This window comes from Suncus etruscus, chromosome 4 (assembly GCF_024139225.1).
Source record: "Suncus etruscus isolate mSunEtr1 chromosome 4, mSunEtr1.pri.cur, whole genome shotgun sequence".
NCBI classification, from domain to species: Eukaryota; Metazoa; Chordata; class Mammalia; order Eulipotyphla; family Soricidae; genus Suncus; species Suncus etruscus.
This window is the reverse complement of record NC_064851.1, coordinates 62530316-62549262: the sequence shown is the minus strand read 5'-3', so window position 1 is coordinate 62549262 and position 18947 is coordinate 62530316. Positions and strand designations below refer to the sequence as shown.

General features: G+C 31.6%; 1 protein-coding gene across 5 annotated transcripts in view; it reads left to right on the top strand.

Annotated features, from left to right (window-relative positions):
- The window catches only part of EPHA7 (EPH receptor A7), a 178822-nt gene that overhangs the window by 149391 nt on the left and 10484 nt on the right, over positions 1-18947 (top strand). For 2 of the 5 annotated variants that reach the window (XM_049772175.1, XM_049772173.1), the window contains exons 8-14: positions 2817-2925; positions 3590-3645; positions 8452-8565; positions 10138-10323; positions 11053-11114; positions 12941-13150; positions 14936-15085. In XM_049772175.1, coding sequence (XP_049628132.1) covers positions 2817-2925; positions 3590-3645; positions 8452-8565; positions 10138-10323; positions 11053-11114; positions 12941-13150; positions 14936-15085 — 887 coding nt within the window. Of the gene's footprint in view, positions 1-2816; positions 2926-3589; positions 3646-7152; positions 7279-8439; positions 8566-10137; positions 10324-11052; positions 11115-12940; positions 13151-14935; positions 15086-18947 lie in introns of those variants that run through there. The other 3 variants (XM_049772174.1, XM_049772172.1, XM_049772176.1) reach the window with 2 other exon arrangements.

Sequence of the window (18947 nt, the reverse complement as noted above, 5' to 3'; positions counted from 1 at the left end):
CACAGAACAAATTAAATACACTAAAAGGAATAAATAGTTTAACAATCTTCAGTGAATACAAAAATGAAGTATCACTCAGTTCTCATAGCCATATTCTTCTATTTTAAATTTCAACTCTGCCATATCCAGTTTAGGATTTTGGTAGGATAATAATACCAAACTGCTAAGTTGCTATAATTTTTTTTTTTTGGTTTATGGACCACACCCAGTGATGTTCAGGAGTTACTCCTGGCTGTGCACTCAGAAATTGCTCCTGGCTTGGGAGTTCATATGGGACACCAGGAGATCGAACTGTGGTCCGTCCTAGGCTACCATGAGCAAGGCAGATGCCTTATCACTTGCGCCACCACTCTGGCACAGGGCTGTTATAATTTTTAAATAAATTCATGAGTACTATGTTCCGGTTTTAGTTCCACATATACAAAAAGTCTCAAGTGCCAACTTTTGTAACTCAGCACAATTATTTATTTCAGAAATCTTTGTAAGGTATTAAAATATCAGCAAAGAGATGCTGTTTACTTGAATCACATTAAATATTTACCACATTAGAAAAAATAAACACAAAAATGTTAAAATATTTTATTGATCTTTATTGATTACATTATCTGGCAATAACATCTGAAAACGCAGTTATGAGTGTATGAGAATGAAAGGCAAATGTTGTCATGTTACATGAAAAATTCAGAGCCCCTGTAAATATCTGGAGTGATCCTCAAGATAGCTCCAGACAGCGTAATGTGCTATGCTAAGAAACAATGATATATATATATAAAATATATATATATATATATTTGATATAGGAGTTACTTTCAGTGTTAAATATAGTGAGGAAAATTTGTGCATCAATTGTTACTGTACAAAGAGTATTAGTGTAATGCATAGCTCAGTACTTTTTTAATGTCAAGGAATAGTGAATTCACTGTACTAGGAAGTAGGGCAAGAAGAAAGATGCTATCAGAAACATTTAAAGACACTAAAAGACATTTGAATATTGTAATTTTAATAACTTATCTATTACATATAATTCATAACATTTTTCTGTACTAAGTGAACTCTAATTACATTTGAAAACCACAAAAAGGTGAATGCATCATAGATTATTTTTTAAACTGATTACCCATGTAAATGATGAAATTTCACTCATACTTTGACTATTGAAGTTTAGCGGGTGACCCTCACTACAAAATAGATAAATAGATATTCACACATACAATTAAATCATTTCTGGAGTTCACTTATCTCATTTCAGTTTTATTTCTGAACCTGAGGGAAAAGTTGAGCCAATGAGAAGCAAAGAATTAAACTCAGGGGACACACTAAGTTAATGGAAATAATTTCTCAATGCAATGTTTCTTTCCTTTTGATCAGGCACATATTTTTTTCTCTATTTAATACATTTGAAAGCTAGATATAGCAAAAACTAACAAACTATGCTTTTATTATGTTGATAAAATAGAATTTAATTTAATAGTAATACTTAAATATTTTTTCTTTTTCTATTTTTTATTTGTTCATTTTTTTCAGGGAGCAAATTAGCCAATACTGACCTAACCAATGTGTACTATGTTCTTGTTCGGAAAAGAATTTACTCATTTTAATTGAAATTTTTTTATTATTGTAGTTATCTCTAGAGTAGCTAGATTAAAAATAAGGTGAGCTATGTAAAAATGTATAATATATAAACAGAAGGCATGAAATATATGTATAAAGATCAATCAAAAAAATCTATTCAGCTTCTTTTTGCTTCTCAGAGCATACATACTTTACTGTCACATGATTTCCTACTCTCAGGACTTTGTCCCTTGCCAATAGCAGGAAGAAATAGCATTTTCCATCCTGTCTAAAATGAAAGATTATAGTTGTGGATCGCTTTAAAAGTTAGCAAACCATATTAGGTTGACATTATGTATCATTTACAGATGATTTGTTTTTTGGGAATATGCATTTTCATTGTTTTTACATTTCTTTGATTACATGATGAGGTTTATACTGGTATGGAAAATATAATACTCCTGGGAAAGTATAACGATTGTGCAATAGCTTATAAGTCAAGGTTCACTAATTTGGAAAAATGGAAACAAAAAAACCTCGTGACTTGATGATGCATTGGAATCAGAGCTGCTTCATATGACATGTAAACTTGTACTATTCCCAAAGAGACCATCAAAAATAGCCGATCTGGGTCTATGTTAATGAGTACAGAAAATTACTTTGTATTGTCCAGGAAGTGTATGCAATTAGATGTTTAAATGCTTTTTAATACAAGCAGAAAGTTTGCTCTTTTCAAAATGGGCTAGTTCCTCTGCTTTCTTAAACTCTAAAATGTGTTTATTATTTCTATACAAAATAGAGCAAAACATGCAATTCTTTGTCCTGAATTAGAATGAATAATAAATTCATGGTGATTTACTATGATTATGTGATTTTTATAGATGATATGAAAGCAAAAGCACTTAAGATGTTTTGAAAAGTACACAGAGTCTGTATTTCATTTCCTTTTTCACATACCACAGACAGGATCAATGCCTTAGAAGAAAAAAAAATCCAAAAGGAATTGTACATCAAAGTTCTCTACTTTGTGATTTATAATTAAGTTAGCAGCAACTAAATAGGGCTAACCATTCCCGAAGATATTTCGTAGATTTCTTTACTAGCTTAGAAATATAGAATACTATTCTATTTAAATAAAAATGTATAAATTCCTTAAAAGAATTGAAGTAAACAAAACGGATTGTTTTTGTTTATAAGATTGTATTAAATTCTCAAGTCCTTTAATGGAATTGAGAGTTATTGAGCCTATTTTCTCTCTCTTACAGCTACAGCTGTCTCCAGTGAACAGAATCCTGTTATTATCATTGCTGTTGTTGCGGTAGCAGGGACCATAATTTTGGTATTCATGGTCTTTGGTTTCATCATTGGAAGAAGGTAGAGAATATATACATTCTAATTTTTACCATATAATGTATTTTATTGTGAATTGTTATTACTAAAGTAGTATATTAAGATAAATATAGCCTTTGCAGATAAATGGTTAATGTAAATTTTATTGGATGATTTTTGAAAATAATTTTCAGTGTTAACATTTTAGAATAAATATTGATACATGTAAACTGTTTGTTCCTATAATTATTCATTAGTAGTTAATTTTCTATTATCTGTTGGAACTTGAAATCTATTGACTCTTGCCCAAATCAGTACTTTACGAATTTTCTTTCACTTGTTTTTAATAAGACAACTTAAAAAACAAACAAAATATATTTCTGTTTTCACAAAAAAATTTGATAAAATATTAGCTCATTGATAAAGCTAAATAATTCTAAATATGTTCTTTCTGCATTGTCCCACAGACCCTTGATTTCCTTTAATTTTTTAAAATTATATGACTTTTTATAAATTTAGTTCTTATTAAACAAGTTTATACCAGGAAGGGAAGTATTCATATTCTGTTTATAGTTTTAATCTTCCAGTTGCTAAATTTGTTAAAGTTAAGGTGTGTCATTTAATAAAAAGCATGTTTGTGAAATAAAGTAAGGTGTATCATGCTGAATTTTATAGTAAGGTTATTAATTAATGTCATTACTTTTTTCAGGCATTGTGGATATAGTAAAGCTGACCAAGAGGGGGATGAAGAACTTTACTTTCATTGTAAGTGTTTGGCTTTTCTTTATTATAATATAACACAGTACAGAAATCTGTTTGCTAAGAAGAGCATGAAAAATTTCTCATTTATCATGCTTGAAATTATATGAGTTTAGGATGCTGCTTTAGAACACTGAAATCAAAAATATGTAATGTGGAATTTTGAAAATAAAATATCTTCAGAAAATTTTTTCTCAAAACGAAGATTAATAACTGTAGAATGTTACAGTTGCTTTCATGTCATAGTTTTTTCTTTTGCAAACTCTGCCCAAGTGTTCCATACCATTATATTAATAATTCATTAACTGTTGCATGAGCCTACATTCTAACTAAGCAATTAATTTTAAATTAGAGAAATCTGCTCTTTTTCCTAAGTCAATAAATAATGCTGCAGGAAAGACTAAGCTAAAGAACCTCTTTTTTTTTTGTCAAGCTACTCTGAATTATCTATGACATAATATCTTTCATAGAACATACCTAATAAAATTAAATTCTCAGTTACTTTCCTATCAAATTAGGTAATTTTATTCATGAAATTTTTCTTTAATAAATCACATAAAGAAGAGAGCTTGGGAACCATATAAAATAATTATAGTAATTAAATTTTAATTAAAATAATTATAATTAATACATTAATTATGTTTTTGAAATATGAATAGTAGGTACAAGTAAGGTAATCTGAGTAAATTCTATTAAATAATTTAGAGCAGTCAAAATCCAATCAACTGATTTCAGTTGTGTCAATTTAAGAAGTGATTACCCAAATTCAATATTTCTGTCTTTGAAATCCTTGAAAACACCTATATATTATTTTTTACTTACTATCTTCTTACTGGTTAAAACATTGCTAAATTTTGTCACAAATACACAAATTTAATAAGTGTGAAAAACAGTACATCTTTGGCTATATATCAAAATTTACCTCACTTGTGATATTATTACTTTGCCATCTTAAAATATAAATATTTGAGCATAATCCAAAACATGAGTTAAATCTCAGTGTTTGTTATTATGATTGCTAAGTGTCTTCATTGTTTTTATTTGTAGAACAGCCACTTCTCCTTAGTTTTCTAAAGAAATGGCTTTACTTAAACTCATTCAAATTGATTCTGAAACTACAAAATTGCATCATCTAAAGGCAGGAAAAGCATGTAAGATACTACAAATTAAATAGAAATTCATGTTCAACGGTAGTTTTTATTGTTAAGGTTCACAAAGAGCCCTAAGAATTTTGCAGCATAATTTAGGAAACAGATTTTTTTTTTCCTGCATGGTGTCCAGGATCAATTATCTAAGCCTCACAATTCTTGAGTCCACTACTGATTCTGGCATTTTCTCTCCAGGATTATTTGATATCTGTCACTACTTTTTTTTTTTTTTTGCTTATTCAGGAATATATCTTTCTGTGGCAGATCTCATTTATGTATGTCATAGAGTTTATAGCTAGAAATGTAGACCAAAATTAAGAGTTTTTATTTTGTTAATATATTTAATTAAAAAATTTTAACACTTATGAGAAGAGGGAGAGAATCAAAATTAAAATGTCAAAATTAAAACTCACATATAGGGACCATCTAAAATACACCTCTATGTGAGCTGAGCAGTGGCACTTGGTAAGGCCTTTTTGCCTTGGATGAAGTCAATCTGAGTCAATCCTGGCATTTCATATGGTTGCCTGAGAAGTAGTACTTGCCTGCAAGTAGTAATTTTTAAACTCAGAGCCAGGAGTAATTTCTGAGCACATCCAGGTGTGGTCTCAATAAACAGAAAAAAATAGATAACCATAGTGTATTTGCCTTACACAAGTCTAATAGACTTGATCTCTATCAGGGATCAAAACCTACATGGTCCCCCAGTCTTGCCAGGTCTGAACTCCAAGCACAAATTCAGGAATCATTCCCAAGCACTAATAGATGTGTACCAAAAGTATATAGATTAATTAAAACCTACTGTTAATGATATTCATGTTTTTGTAGACCAGAAATATGTACAGAATTTAAGGCACTTACTTTGTATGCAGCCATTCTTATTTTTGATCACAACTCTCAGTAAATGGTCCCAAGAGCAGTCAGGTGAAATCCCTAAAGAGATTCCAGAAAAAGCCCTTAAGCAACTGCTGGGTTATGGACCAAAAAATAATGAATACAAGTTTAAAATAAATATTAAAGTATATATGTGTGTGGAGAGAATAAAATAGATCTTTAGTTCCTGGAGTCCCAGATTCTATCTATTTGGAAAAAGTTTAATGGAAGAACCAATTAATATAAATTTAATCATAATCCACTTTCCCTTTATTGAGCATATCTAAGATAACCCAAATTTATCAGATAGTTTAGTATATTTGCATTTGGCATATAGCTTAAGAGAGTAAATGGAAACAGGTTTCATCTAAAATTTTTTATATAACATTATGTTTAATAGTCATAAGTGAATTTTATTCTTTATTCAGTCAGTAATATTATGATGGTGACATTGTTTTGATAGGATTATCATCCAGTTTGTAATTAAAACAAATTATATAGTTGCATGTTTACTTGACAACATAGACAAGATACTTTTTTATCTCTATAGTAAAATATCATTGATGGTTTTAAGATATCTAACATTCATGAGAAAATAAATGATTTATTAAAATACCAGAGTGTATTTATTAATATAAATAATGGATTGGAATTCATGAAAATTATTAGTATTTCCCTTATTTAAAACATCCAGTTTTAAATGAATAATGAAAAGTTAAAATATGTGTTACATATTCAAACTTCGTAAATACTGATAATTTTAATTGCCTTTTGTATAAGGATATCTTTAATTGCTGTATGATAAGAACCAAGCACTTTATGACTTTATTTAAAATAAGTAAAGTATAATACTATGGTCAGTATTTACAACTTAGTGTCATTTTATTCCTGTGTATATGACAATTCTTAGATGTTAAGACACCAGATTGAATTATTTGTAGAAAAATGAACGCAACCATTTCACTTTAGCTTTTAAAGAGCTGAACTTAATAGACTGTCCAGTCATTTATATCAGGTACCTGCAAATTCCCATGTCAAGTGCTACATTTAAGGATATAAAAACAATGGAGGACTTTAGTTAAGCAATTCCAATTTACATTTTGTTTCCTCCTATCATTTCGTCAAATAACATCTTTGAATCCAAGCTGGGCAGTATTTCATGTTTTTGTGCCAAAATTGTACTAGCCTGTCAAAATGTTTTATGACAGCATGAATAAAGATCCATCAGAGATTCATTTGAGATGCAGAAGGTTACCTCCAATCGAGCTCCCTTATCACAAAACAAATCAAATAAGCAAGAAAGGAAAGAAGGAAAAAATAGAAAAGGGGAAGATGGCTCATTCTCCATCTGCCTGCCAATCTAGGAGGTTAACCTATTGTTTTCTTCCCTTCTCTCTTTTTCTCTTCCCCACCCCGCTTCCCTGTACTCCTTCTTCTCTCTTTTCTCTTTCTATCCCCTCTCTCTTTTCTTCTGTTTTTTTTTCATGTTCAGCTTTAGTAACAAATGAGCATCTGTCAGTTTTATAAACTGCAACAATTATTGTTTAAGACAATCAATTTTGGATACACAACTACAGCAGAATAAATCAAGATTTTAAAATCACATTTTCCTTTATACATTTTGCTTCTTTTTGTTTGTTATGTATTTATTTTAAATATAATTTTAATTTAATGTAATGACATAAGCACAGTTAGGCTGCAGTGTAATACATAAGGAATTCTATTGTTCTCTACATAGTAAGATTTAATGAAAAGATTGTTTGGTGGCTTTGTTAAAAACAATAAAGGTTTTTTTTATTGAGGATATAGTGTAATTCTTTTCATTGCAATCATATAAGCAAATATATGCCTATCTGACTTTTCTTTGTCTAACCAAATAATAGCTTTGAAAGATATCATTGTAATGAATTATGATTTAAAGTCGACATAGCATAATCTGTTACCTGCATGCTTCTGGGTGCATTTTAAGATTTTGACTTTTAAGATGATTCAATGTTGTTTGAATTTTGACTACCATTCCTGAGAGACATAATGGCTACCTCTTTACAAAGCCTTATAAATGAAAGTCATATGAACCATTCCTCTTTCAAATTACTGTCATACAAGGTTATCAGATCCTAGGAATCTTGTAAATTTTTTAACTTTACCCTGTACTTTGTACATTTGGCCTCTGTTGCTCTTCAAGGTGAAGATGGAACTGTGTCTTAAGTATATTTATATCTGACTCTGTGATAGTCGTCCCTCACATCTTGTATTAACTTTATGTATGTCAACAGTGGTTGCTTTTTTAAAAAATAAATCTAAAAATAAGAAGGATGTCTAAATGTTTTAATAATGATGTCAGTGTAGTAGGCTACCTGTAAATGAAATGTCTTCTTTACCCAGTGTATTAATTTGATTGATTGACTGACTGATAGATTTACAAATGTGTTTCCAAGTCTATTACAGACCTTAATATGGCATGAACTATGCCATGATAAGTGGTGAATTTAATTAAACCTCCAGTCATGTCAGAACATTTTGGTGATGTCTTTTGTTGATTTACTGGAAAAGCAATTCAGTTAGTAACCTATAAGCTGGATCCCATGTTACCTATAGAGGCTTGCAGATAATACCTATACGCCAGCAGACTGAAGTAGTCTGTTAAAACGGCTGTGAATCAGGTGATGTGGAAGCAAGTTCACTGTTCCAAGGAGCACTCTGCATAATGAAATTCCTGGGCTGACTGCACAATAAGTGCTTTGCTTCATCACAGTCATGCTTTCTTACATCATTACAGTTAAATTTCCAGGCACCAAAACCTACATTGACCCTGAAACCTATGAGGACCCAAATAGAGCTGTCCATCAATTCGCCAAGGAGCTTGATGCCTCCTGTATTAAAATTGAGCGTGTGATTGGCGCAGGTAAGGCTGTTGTAGCTTCCTTTTTTAGCTGTTCCATTTAGCCTGGATCGAAAGTCATACATCATAATGACAGGCAAATAATTATACCACAAGTATAAAACGTTTGCATATACCTGAATTGTTAGAAGCGATGAGACTATACTTATTTATGAAATCTGAAAAAAAGTAAAATAGAAGCATAGACACAGTGAATCTGCATATCATTTCTGTTTGATTTCAAATCTGTTGTTTTATGACGTGATGTTTTATAATAGTTCTGGCCTGTGTTACTGCGAGTATGGGGATACAAGGGCTAGAGATAAATCTCAGTGTTCTATTTATTTTAAGGCAAGTTAAACCACTTGTATTGCATATGTGAAGATCCTAGGTTAAATCTTCGGCACTTCAAAAACTTTACTTCAGATAAAACAATTGACTATTTTTGTCTCCCCACCCCAAAATTGACTATTCTTGAATTTTACTGGAATATATGCTTCTTTTTACTGATTTACCATATTTTTGCAACTTTTGCTTTTTTGTTGGGAGCAATCCTCACCAATCTTTAGGGAGTAAGAGGCCATTCATGGCAGTACTCAAAGAATAAGACCAGGTAATTCAATGAAAATGAAGAACTGCTGCTTGGGCCTATTGTGCCAGGGGTCACTAGGGCCGTTGGTGGTTCTGAGATCCTCTGTGGCCACATCTGATGGTGCTCAAAGGCTCCAGGATATACTCAACATTTCTTAGGGGGTCATGTGGTATCAGGTTTTAAATTAAGGTCCTAGTTCAAGCGAAGTTATTGTCTCTTGACAGCTGTGCTCTCATTTCAGCCCCCAAATCTTTGAACTTCACCTTGCTTTCTTGCATTTTTATTATGCAACCATTGTACTATTTAATTCTGTGACAAAAATATGAATGAAATACTTAAAATATTATCTTCTAGAAGTACCTTTTTTTTTTTCAAAAAAATTCAGCCTTTGTGAATCCAAGACTTGTAAAAGTAGCTATTGTAATGTAAATGTAATCACAGCATTTAAATCTCTAGAAAATATTTGCTTTTGGGATTTTAAAAGTAATATCAATGTCTACAATAGCATTTTCTAATGTGCCCTTATGCTTTAGTTGCAGTATACATTATACAGTGTATTTCAAATCTAAATGTTATTTCTGAAAGTGTTTTTGTTAAATCCAGTTTAAAAATTGTACTAATAGCATGGGCAAAGTGCTCTCTTTCATATGCAGCATAGAAAAATAAAACATAGCAGGGGAATAACAAATGTCCAAAGGCACAAAAACTGAGAAACAATCATATTAGTAATCCTACAATGGGGAAAGTATGTGATGGGACGACACCTAGATACTTGGAGCAAAGGAGACACTCTGGTGAAGGAGGTGGTCCTCAGATGTTTTATGTATGAAATCCTACCATAAATAGCTTTGCAGACCATAATCCTTCAAATAAAATAAGATAAAAGTAAAAACACTGCTTGGGAAGTATGTAGTTTAGACTAGCTGAAAAGTGGCTTTGAAGAAATTATGTGTTCTATTTGAGAGAAGGTAATTCTGAAGACACTGGTTTTTCTGTTACTTCAGGAGAGTTTGGAGAAGTCTGCAGTGGTCGCCTGAAGCTCCCAGGGAAAAGAGATGTTGCTGTAGCCATCAAAACCCTGAAAGTTGGTTACACAGAAAAACAAAGGAGAGACTTTTTGTGTGAAGCAAGTATCATGGGGCAGTTTGACCACCCAAATGTTGTCCATTTGGAAGGGGTTGTTACAAGAGGTAGATATTAATTTTATTTTTTACTTATAAAAAGTGACATTTTGTACATAGTAAAGTCAAATAGTGATCATAGTCAAAATGGAATGGGAATCTTTCATTGGGAATAGGGCATGTGACAGATTAAATCAATGCTCCTTTGATTTCAGAAAAAAGATCAAGGAGACATTGAGATAGTATGGAAGGTAAGGTGCTTACCTTGCACACAGACAATCTGAGTTTGGTCCTTGGTATCCCATGCCATGCCCTTTGAAGAGTGATCATTGAGTAGATCCAGGAGTAAGTCCTGAGCACTGAAAAAGAGGCACCAAAACTGAACAAAAAAGAGCAAAATATTCAGGTTAATTTAAACAGAAATAGAAGTAAAAAAGAAACCTGACAGATGGATTGACTAATAGATTTCCACTAACTTCAGAAGCCATAAAATTGGTTGTTAATACCATGTCATTTTCTCTTATTTTTTTTATCACAAAGTGAGAATCAGAGAAATGCTTGAATTATTGTTTAAAATGTATGAATATGACATTCTTACAAACACTGGATAGTTCTTTGAGCTTAGCAACATTCCTACAAAAACACTTGAAAGCATACAACTCACTCATTCAGCCTTTCCTGAGGGTGTAGTATAATGAGAAAAAGATTGAAGTTTAGGATGTGATATCTAAAACAATCTTCTTTTTTTGGTTTGTTTTATATGTGTATGTATATATGTCTGTATATATTTGATTTTAGGGAAGCCAGTCATGATTGTCATAGAATTCATGGAAAATGGAGCACTGGATGCATTTCTCAGGGTAAGTAACAGAATCATGTTTCATTAAAATATACTGTGTATGGTATGAATTTCTGGAAGTTTATTTTTGCAAGGTGATTGTGGTATTCTAAAATTTATTAGGTCATCAAATGATGTTTAAAAAAAACAAGAAAATAAACTGAAGTTTGGACCTAGAATAAATTTTTTAACATTATGAAACAGTTGTTATTAATACTTACCTCAAAAATAGGGAATATCTGAAGTACCTATACTTTAATGCATTTGACTTTTTTCAAAAAATTTAGTTAGACATGGGGCCAGAGCAATGGGACAGGCGGTAGGGCATTTGCCTTGCACGTTCTAACTTATTAGATCCCCTGGCATCCCATATAGTCCCCAAACCAGGAGCGATTTCTGAGAAGATAGCCAGGAGTAACCCCTGAGCATCACTGGGTGTGGCTCCAAAAAATAAAAAAGCAAAAGAAAAAAAATACAACCAAACAAACAACAAATTTATTAAACACAAAGGTATTACAGAAAAGAGTAAAATATGAGGTAACTATTCATTACTGGTTCAATAATCCCAACTGCTTTATAAAACTATTTATAACACTATCATGTTAAATTGAACATAAAAATATAATCTTAATATGGAATTGTTTGTATTAGATGGAAAATTATAAATATCCAGGTATGTATATATTTTATTCATAGATACATATCACTTAAGAATCTAAATATTTGTTAAAAAATTTAATAAAATCTAGAAAATAGCCTAAAGAATAAGAGGTTAAAATAATAAAAAGTTAACATTCACACGATAGAATGAATCATTTAACTTCATTATGTCATCAGTCAGTATTCAGATAAATAGTTCTTGCTGGGATTTAGTAATAACCGAAATATTAACTCATTGGAAAAATGTTTCAAATATGCATTGTTTATTCAAACCTGGGATATCAAACTTATCAACTCTAGTTGAAGAAAATCTAGAATAAAAAGTGGATTATAGGGGCTGAAGAGATAGCACAGCAGCAAGGTGTTTGCCTTACACACAGCCAGCCCAAGATGAACTGGGTTTGATTTCCGGCATCCTATATGGTCCCCTGAGCCTGCCAGGAGCAATTTCTGAGTTGCAGAGCCAGGAGTATCCCCTGAGTGCAGCAGGGTGTGGCTCAAAAACAAACAAGAATAAATTAAAAAGTGGATTATAAATTTCTAGTGACAAATCCATTGTAAAAATGTTCAATTCCACTTGCTACCAATTATCTTTAAAGACTGTTACATTTAATACTCTTCAAAATAGCAAAACAAGGAAAGGAACCTGTTGAAAATAAAATCAGCTAATACTATCTTTTGTTTTATTATTTTTTTACTTACTTAGTTCCTGTTGTTTATGCTCAATGCTTTTTTCTTCTTTGCCGCTCGTTAAATTTTTGAGAAAAAAATCATATCTAGGTGCCTTTATCCTTTAGTATAATTTAAAATTGTTTATATTTTGAGCATCTCTGTAAAGTACTAGCAATTAGAAAATGCTCTGTTAGATATTCTATTTTCTAAATGAAAAAAGTTCATATAACTTTGGGTTTTAACAACCTGAAATATTATCAACTAATACATATAATATTTTGTATAAATTATTGTTTACTAAAACTAGTATGTGAATAGCTAAATCAACACTTATGATTTTTAAAATGTGTATATATTTTATGTGGAAGATTTATTAGAACAGTTATTTATAATTCCTGTCAATAAATGACTTCTTTTCATGCTATACAATTGCAAATTACTTTTTCAGAACTTTTTGTGGTGATTATTTTTGGCTTCAAAGTTCAGTTACCTGGATTTTTATTTTTCTTCCTGCAGAAACATGATGGACAATTTACAGTCATTCAACTTGTTGGAATGCTGAGAGGAATTGCTGCTGGAATGAGATATTTGGCTGATATGGGATATGTTCACAGGGACCTTGCAGCTCGCAATATTCTTGTCAACAGCAATCTTGTCTGTAAAGTGTCAGATTTTGGCCTGTCCAGGGTTATAGAGGATGATCCTGAAGCTGTCTATACAACTACTGTAAGAAAAATTCTTATTACTACACCTCTTTAAATTTCCAAGATTTTCCTACTGAGAAAGGGCTTACTAATGCAAAACTGAACAGGAGAAAGGAGACAAATTGATTTCAGCTCTAGGTTGTTCATATTTTATTAAGTCGATACATTGCATTTAGCATTCACATTAAACTAGGATAGAAATAATAGTATGCTTATCTTATAATGGAGATATTTATATAAATCTCATACAGACATGTAGAACAACATGCAATTAGTACAATGTGTAATTAAAGCAGAACTATAGTCACATATTTTACCATTTATTTACTTGCTTTATTTGTTTATTAATTTATTTCCCACGTGGTGCACAGTGGACCGCAGGAACCCCTCTCAGAAATACTCAGCCAATTGGATCAATGTTTCAGCTGGAAGTCATCAGAATTGTCTGGAATATTTCACTGCCTTCGATTACTAAGAGGCAGTGTTTGGAGCCAATCAGGCTATACTTGGAGATATAGTACCAGCGATCAAATCCAAGTTGACCATTCATCTATGCTTTTTTCATAGTCTTTGTAATATTTTAAATAGAGATTTTTAAAATCTATAACTTCCACATTTCATTGTTATTGTTGAAACTATTACTATAATGAACAAAGGTCTCAACCACTCATTCATAGTGCTTAATGAAGTTTACACTTCTTTAGCTGTTATCAACACACTGATGTTTGTTGGTTCTTTCCTCTTTAATTGAGATATGTGTGTTCCAATTATAATGCTCCCTGCAGGTCACTACAGTGCTTACACATATTCTTTCATTGTGGTAGTTACCAAGAGCCACTTACACACATATAACTGCAGACTAGAGTTGGGGATCACAGGAGTCAGAATTATTGGGCTCAAAAATCAGAGCTACTAGGATGGCCACTCAGTACATATGACAACAATGGTCTACATATAATTTCTACCATAGAATGTGAAATTTTAGTTTTTGTGATAACAAAATTCATACTATTAGGATTTACTTTAATTTTATTTTTGTTTGTTTTTGTCTTTGGGTCACAACCGGTGGCACTCGGGTTACTTCTGACTCTGTGCTCAGAAATAGCCCCTGGATGGCTCAGGGGCCCATATAGAATGCAGAGATATGAAGGAAGGTCCATCCTGGGTCGGTTGTGTGCAAGGCAAATACCCAACCACTGTACTATCTTTCTGGTCCCTTACTTTAATTTTTTTGTATTACTTTATTTAAACATCATGAATGCACTATTGTTCATAACACAGATGGTTAGGATTTACTTTAAAACCACTATTTAGGAGCCAAAAAGATCATATAGCAAGTAAGGCACTAACTAAGCTGGACTTGTTCTCCAGCATCCCATATGGTTCCTGAGCCCTCCAGGAATGATCCCTGAGTGAGAGCCAGGATTAGCCCCCTAAACCCCTGAGTACTACGGGGTGTGGTCTACAAACAAACAAAAATTCATATTTTATTCTAGTTTAAGATTATTTTTGTCTAATTTCTGATTGCCTTTTTAATCCATACTTGCTCTAACACTATCAAGTCTAACATTTGCTCTAATACTACATATAGAAATAGTTGCTCTAACACTAAGTCCTATCAAATTGAATGGTTTTGTAAGTGAAAATGTGTAATAATGTTTCAGAAAATAAATTAGTGGCTATACATGCAGTTAGAGAGATTCAAAATAAACAGAACAGATATCACATGTTTATCTATAAATTTATGATACTGTTAGAAATTATTCATAATTTTCATTAATATTTAAATGACTTTTTACTATAACAGGGTGGAAAAATCCCAGTGAGGTGGACTGCACCTGAAGCCATCCAATACCGGAAATTCACATCAGCTAGTGACGTATGGAGCTATGGGATTGTCATGTGGGAAGTTATGTCTTATGGAGAAAGACCTTACTGGGACATGTCAAATCAAGATGTAGGTGTCACACTTTTTATATATATATATATATAAAACACATAAAAATGTTTTATGCATTAATTTTATTATTATTCAAACATATAGGTGAATACTTATTTAGAAGAAATTTTTATACAGGAATCACAAAAGTTTTCCTCACTTTCAACATTTATTGACATACATTATATGAATTACCATATATAGTAGCTGAATTAATTTTATTTTGTTTCTCATTTGAAGAAGTGTTTTGTCATATTTTTTAATTTATATTCACTTGATGTAATATAAAGCTACAAAATGTTTTCCTTCTTAAAAAGTATGATTGTGCTATGTTCACAGAGCTATCTGAAAAATCACATGCATAAAAAGAACATGCAGAGGCAGAATGGAGGCTATGATTTATTTTATCTTGAAACATGTTTTGTTTTCTGAGAAAATCTATTTTAAATGTTTATTGTTATTTATTTCATTACATTTTAATTTCAGGAGGCAATTTATCTTTTATAATTGATGTTATGTGAAGTGTTTCATAGTGATATTTTGTAGTATAGACACAAGTAGAGTATCCTGGGAAAATCCTTAAACATATATTTATTACACATATACCTTGTTGCCATGAGGGCACCTAAGACTAGAAACATGCTATTATAGGAGATGACAGCATTGTCTTCCTTAAACCAAGGAACAATTTGTAAAGTGATGTGGCTTAAGTGCAAGTAAATACATATTTTTATTAGATTAAATTTGTGATGTCGACAATTTTGCAACAAATACTTTCAAATACTGAAAGTTCCTAATTCGATTAATTGAAAGTGTGAGTGAGAGTTAGATCAAAGTACAGCTTATGTAAAATTTAGGAAGATACTCTGCTTTGAAATATAAAACCGGAAAAGACCTTCATTCAAAGATGACAAGAGAATTCTACAACATAGAGTACATTAAAAGGTGGAGAAGCAGAGTTCTTACTTAAGATGCCTGGGGCCTATCAAGAAGACTATCCAGGAAACCTCTGTGGGAGATATTTAAATATTTGTAATAATTTGAAATGAAGGTTTTGTTTGAACAAATTTATTTGTAATGCATTTGGAAGTTATAGAAATTAAAGTACTTGATAAAATTTAAAAACATAGTGCAAGGATCAGAGCAATAACACAGGGCGTAGGACACTTGCCTTGCCCACAACCAAACCATTTGATACCAGCATCTCATCTGGTCCCCTGAGCTTGCCAGAGTTAATTCCTGAGTGCAGAGTTAGAAGTTTCCCCTGAGCATTGCTGGATGTGGCCCCAAACCATATATATAATATGTGTGCATTATATATTATATACATTGCTTAAACAGATTATATTGCCATTTTGGATAAATTTGTGACCAACAAAACTTCTTGGTGTAGTCAGGTCTTCATATTATGTAATTAAGCCTAGATTACAGCAGTAACAATATCTTACAACAAATATCTCACGGCAATAAAGGTGAGATAAATTTAAAATTAATCTTAATTTTATAAGTTAAAACATAGTATTGTTACATTTAATCAATGCCTTATTTTTTTAATTCCGGAATTTTTATGGTCAAGGCCATATACTTACTGTTATTTTTAGAAAACTAATATATTGTAAGTAGGTAATTCTTCATATATTTTTCTGAAAATGTCTGCATTAAATATAAAGTTAAGGCTTTTAAAAGGCAGAGATTTTACTTATTTTTCTAATTGGATTATAGCATCATAATTTATTGTTGTTCCTACACAGATGATTTGGGCATTAGATGTTCAAACATCAATCCAGCTAGCAGTTCCTACTTGCAGTGTGACCTTCTCTTCACCAGTGTCCCCTATTTCCCACCTACCACCATAGCCTGCTTCCATTTACTTCATACTGCTTGTTACAACACAAAGCCACATAGAATTATCAAAACTTAGACTAGCACATGTTAATTTGAAATAATTGTTATATCTTTCCATGGTGTTACCAAAGTCGCTGTCTAGATTTTACAAGGCTGTGTGATTGGTGTTAATCCAGCCTTCTGTGTTACTGTTTAGGCTCACTGAGATTGGTAGATTACCATGTTATTTTCCCATCAGATTTACTTTGAGACTAATGGGCTGACACAACTATAAGATATTGAGGTATAATGCAGCTGCGTGTAGCAGCAAGGTCTAGAATTTATATATCTAAAACAAATTTAGTGGCTTGAAAGGTTGATAAACTTAAATCAGGGAGCTGGACTACTTATATTGAAGTGTGTGGCATTGAGCAGCTATAGTTTCGGGGAATCTACGCCCTTCCTTCTTGAAAATGTCACTGAGGTATATATGAGGCAGGACCTAATTACCTGGAAAGTATCAGCAACTGTTATTTTGTATTGGAGCTTGGTGGAGGAGCCAGAGCCATTTTTCTGCCGTCCAGATGAGAGTGGTGGCCAGGGACTGCTGCGTTTCCTGGGGGAGGGCGGGCATCTAAGGGTTGTAAATTCAAAGCAGAAATTTTTAAATCAATTCTATATATTACATTTTTAGGTTTGGACTTGGAATTTGTTTTAGGGGTTTTTTTTTGGTGGGGGGTTATTTTTTTGAAAGATAAAAGTCTAAATGATGAAACTGTTTGGCAGCAGCAAAGTTGTTATTATTTGACAGGTCTCAGTGTCAAAGATTTTATGTACTGTCAAAATGTGGGCAAACAAATCTTTGGGGCACAGAAAGAGAAACATTTACATTCCCTAGACATTCAATAGAGTTATTTTTTGACACCATCCTTCTGAATTCTATTCAAACATAAAGGAATGACAAGAATATAGGATGACTTAAATTTGAAGTTCTAAAAACAAAAGAATTTGAAGGAAAAATACATTTTAAATTATTTCAAAATAATTAAATATTGCTTTCTCTTAAAAATATAATACCAAAAAGATGCAAATAAAATCATCTTAAGGAAATAAAAATAATTATATATATATATATAGTTACATTTAGTCCTGACTTAAAAAAGTTGAGCATTTTTTTACTTTGAATATTATTTTAAAGTTGGGCATTTATATTAGTAAGTTAATGCATAATTTCTTAACATTGTGTGTTAAGAAATTACCTGTATGGTTCACCTGTTACAGTGAAAACTATTATTTCTCTTAGAAGATAATATATAAGTGCTCTTTGAACAATTACATGTCTAATTTTCAGTATGTAAATGATAAAAATGAATAATTTAAAATAATCAAATCTTTCATTTTGTTTTACAAAACTTTTTTTCTTTAGAGTTTTTAATAGTTGTTCATAGAAGAATTAAGCTTTGTGTGTTCCCTCATATATATGGAAATCCTGTGTACATATGTTTTACTGGGAAGATTGTTTTCATCAGATTCCAGAGATGCTAATTTTTTAAGTAGTGTGTATTTCTATACAGAGTGAAGGAATTCATTTCATGTTTTTTTAAAATTCAGTATTCAAGAAATTTGTCAGGGTGTTTGAGAGTCCTAAAATATCAATTGTATTATTCCTTACCTTTGCAGAAGACAATAAAAACAGGGCATATATAGATAGGTATGTTTGTCAGATAGTTCCCAAATTCCTGGAAACAAATTAATGTTTTTCTGAAGACTCTAAATAAATAGAAAATGCTCTTGTGAAGTCAATGAAGAAACACTAATATGAGTAAATAAAACACGTGGAAAGACATTCATTCTCACACATAAGCAGATTTTTATATGTGTGTAGAATTATCTTTTTTTTTCACTTTTTTTTTTATTTAAACAACTTTATTACATACATGATTGTGTTTGGGTTCCAGTCATATAAAGAACACCATCCATCACCAGTGCAACATTCCCATCACCAATGTCCCAAATCTCTCTCCTCCCCACCAAAATCCCGCCTGTACTCTAGACA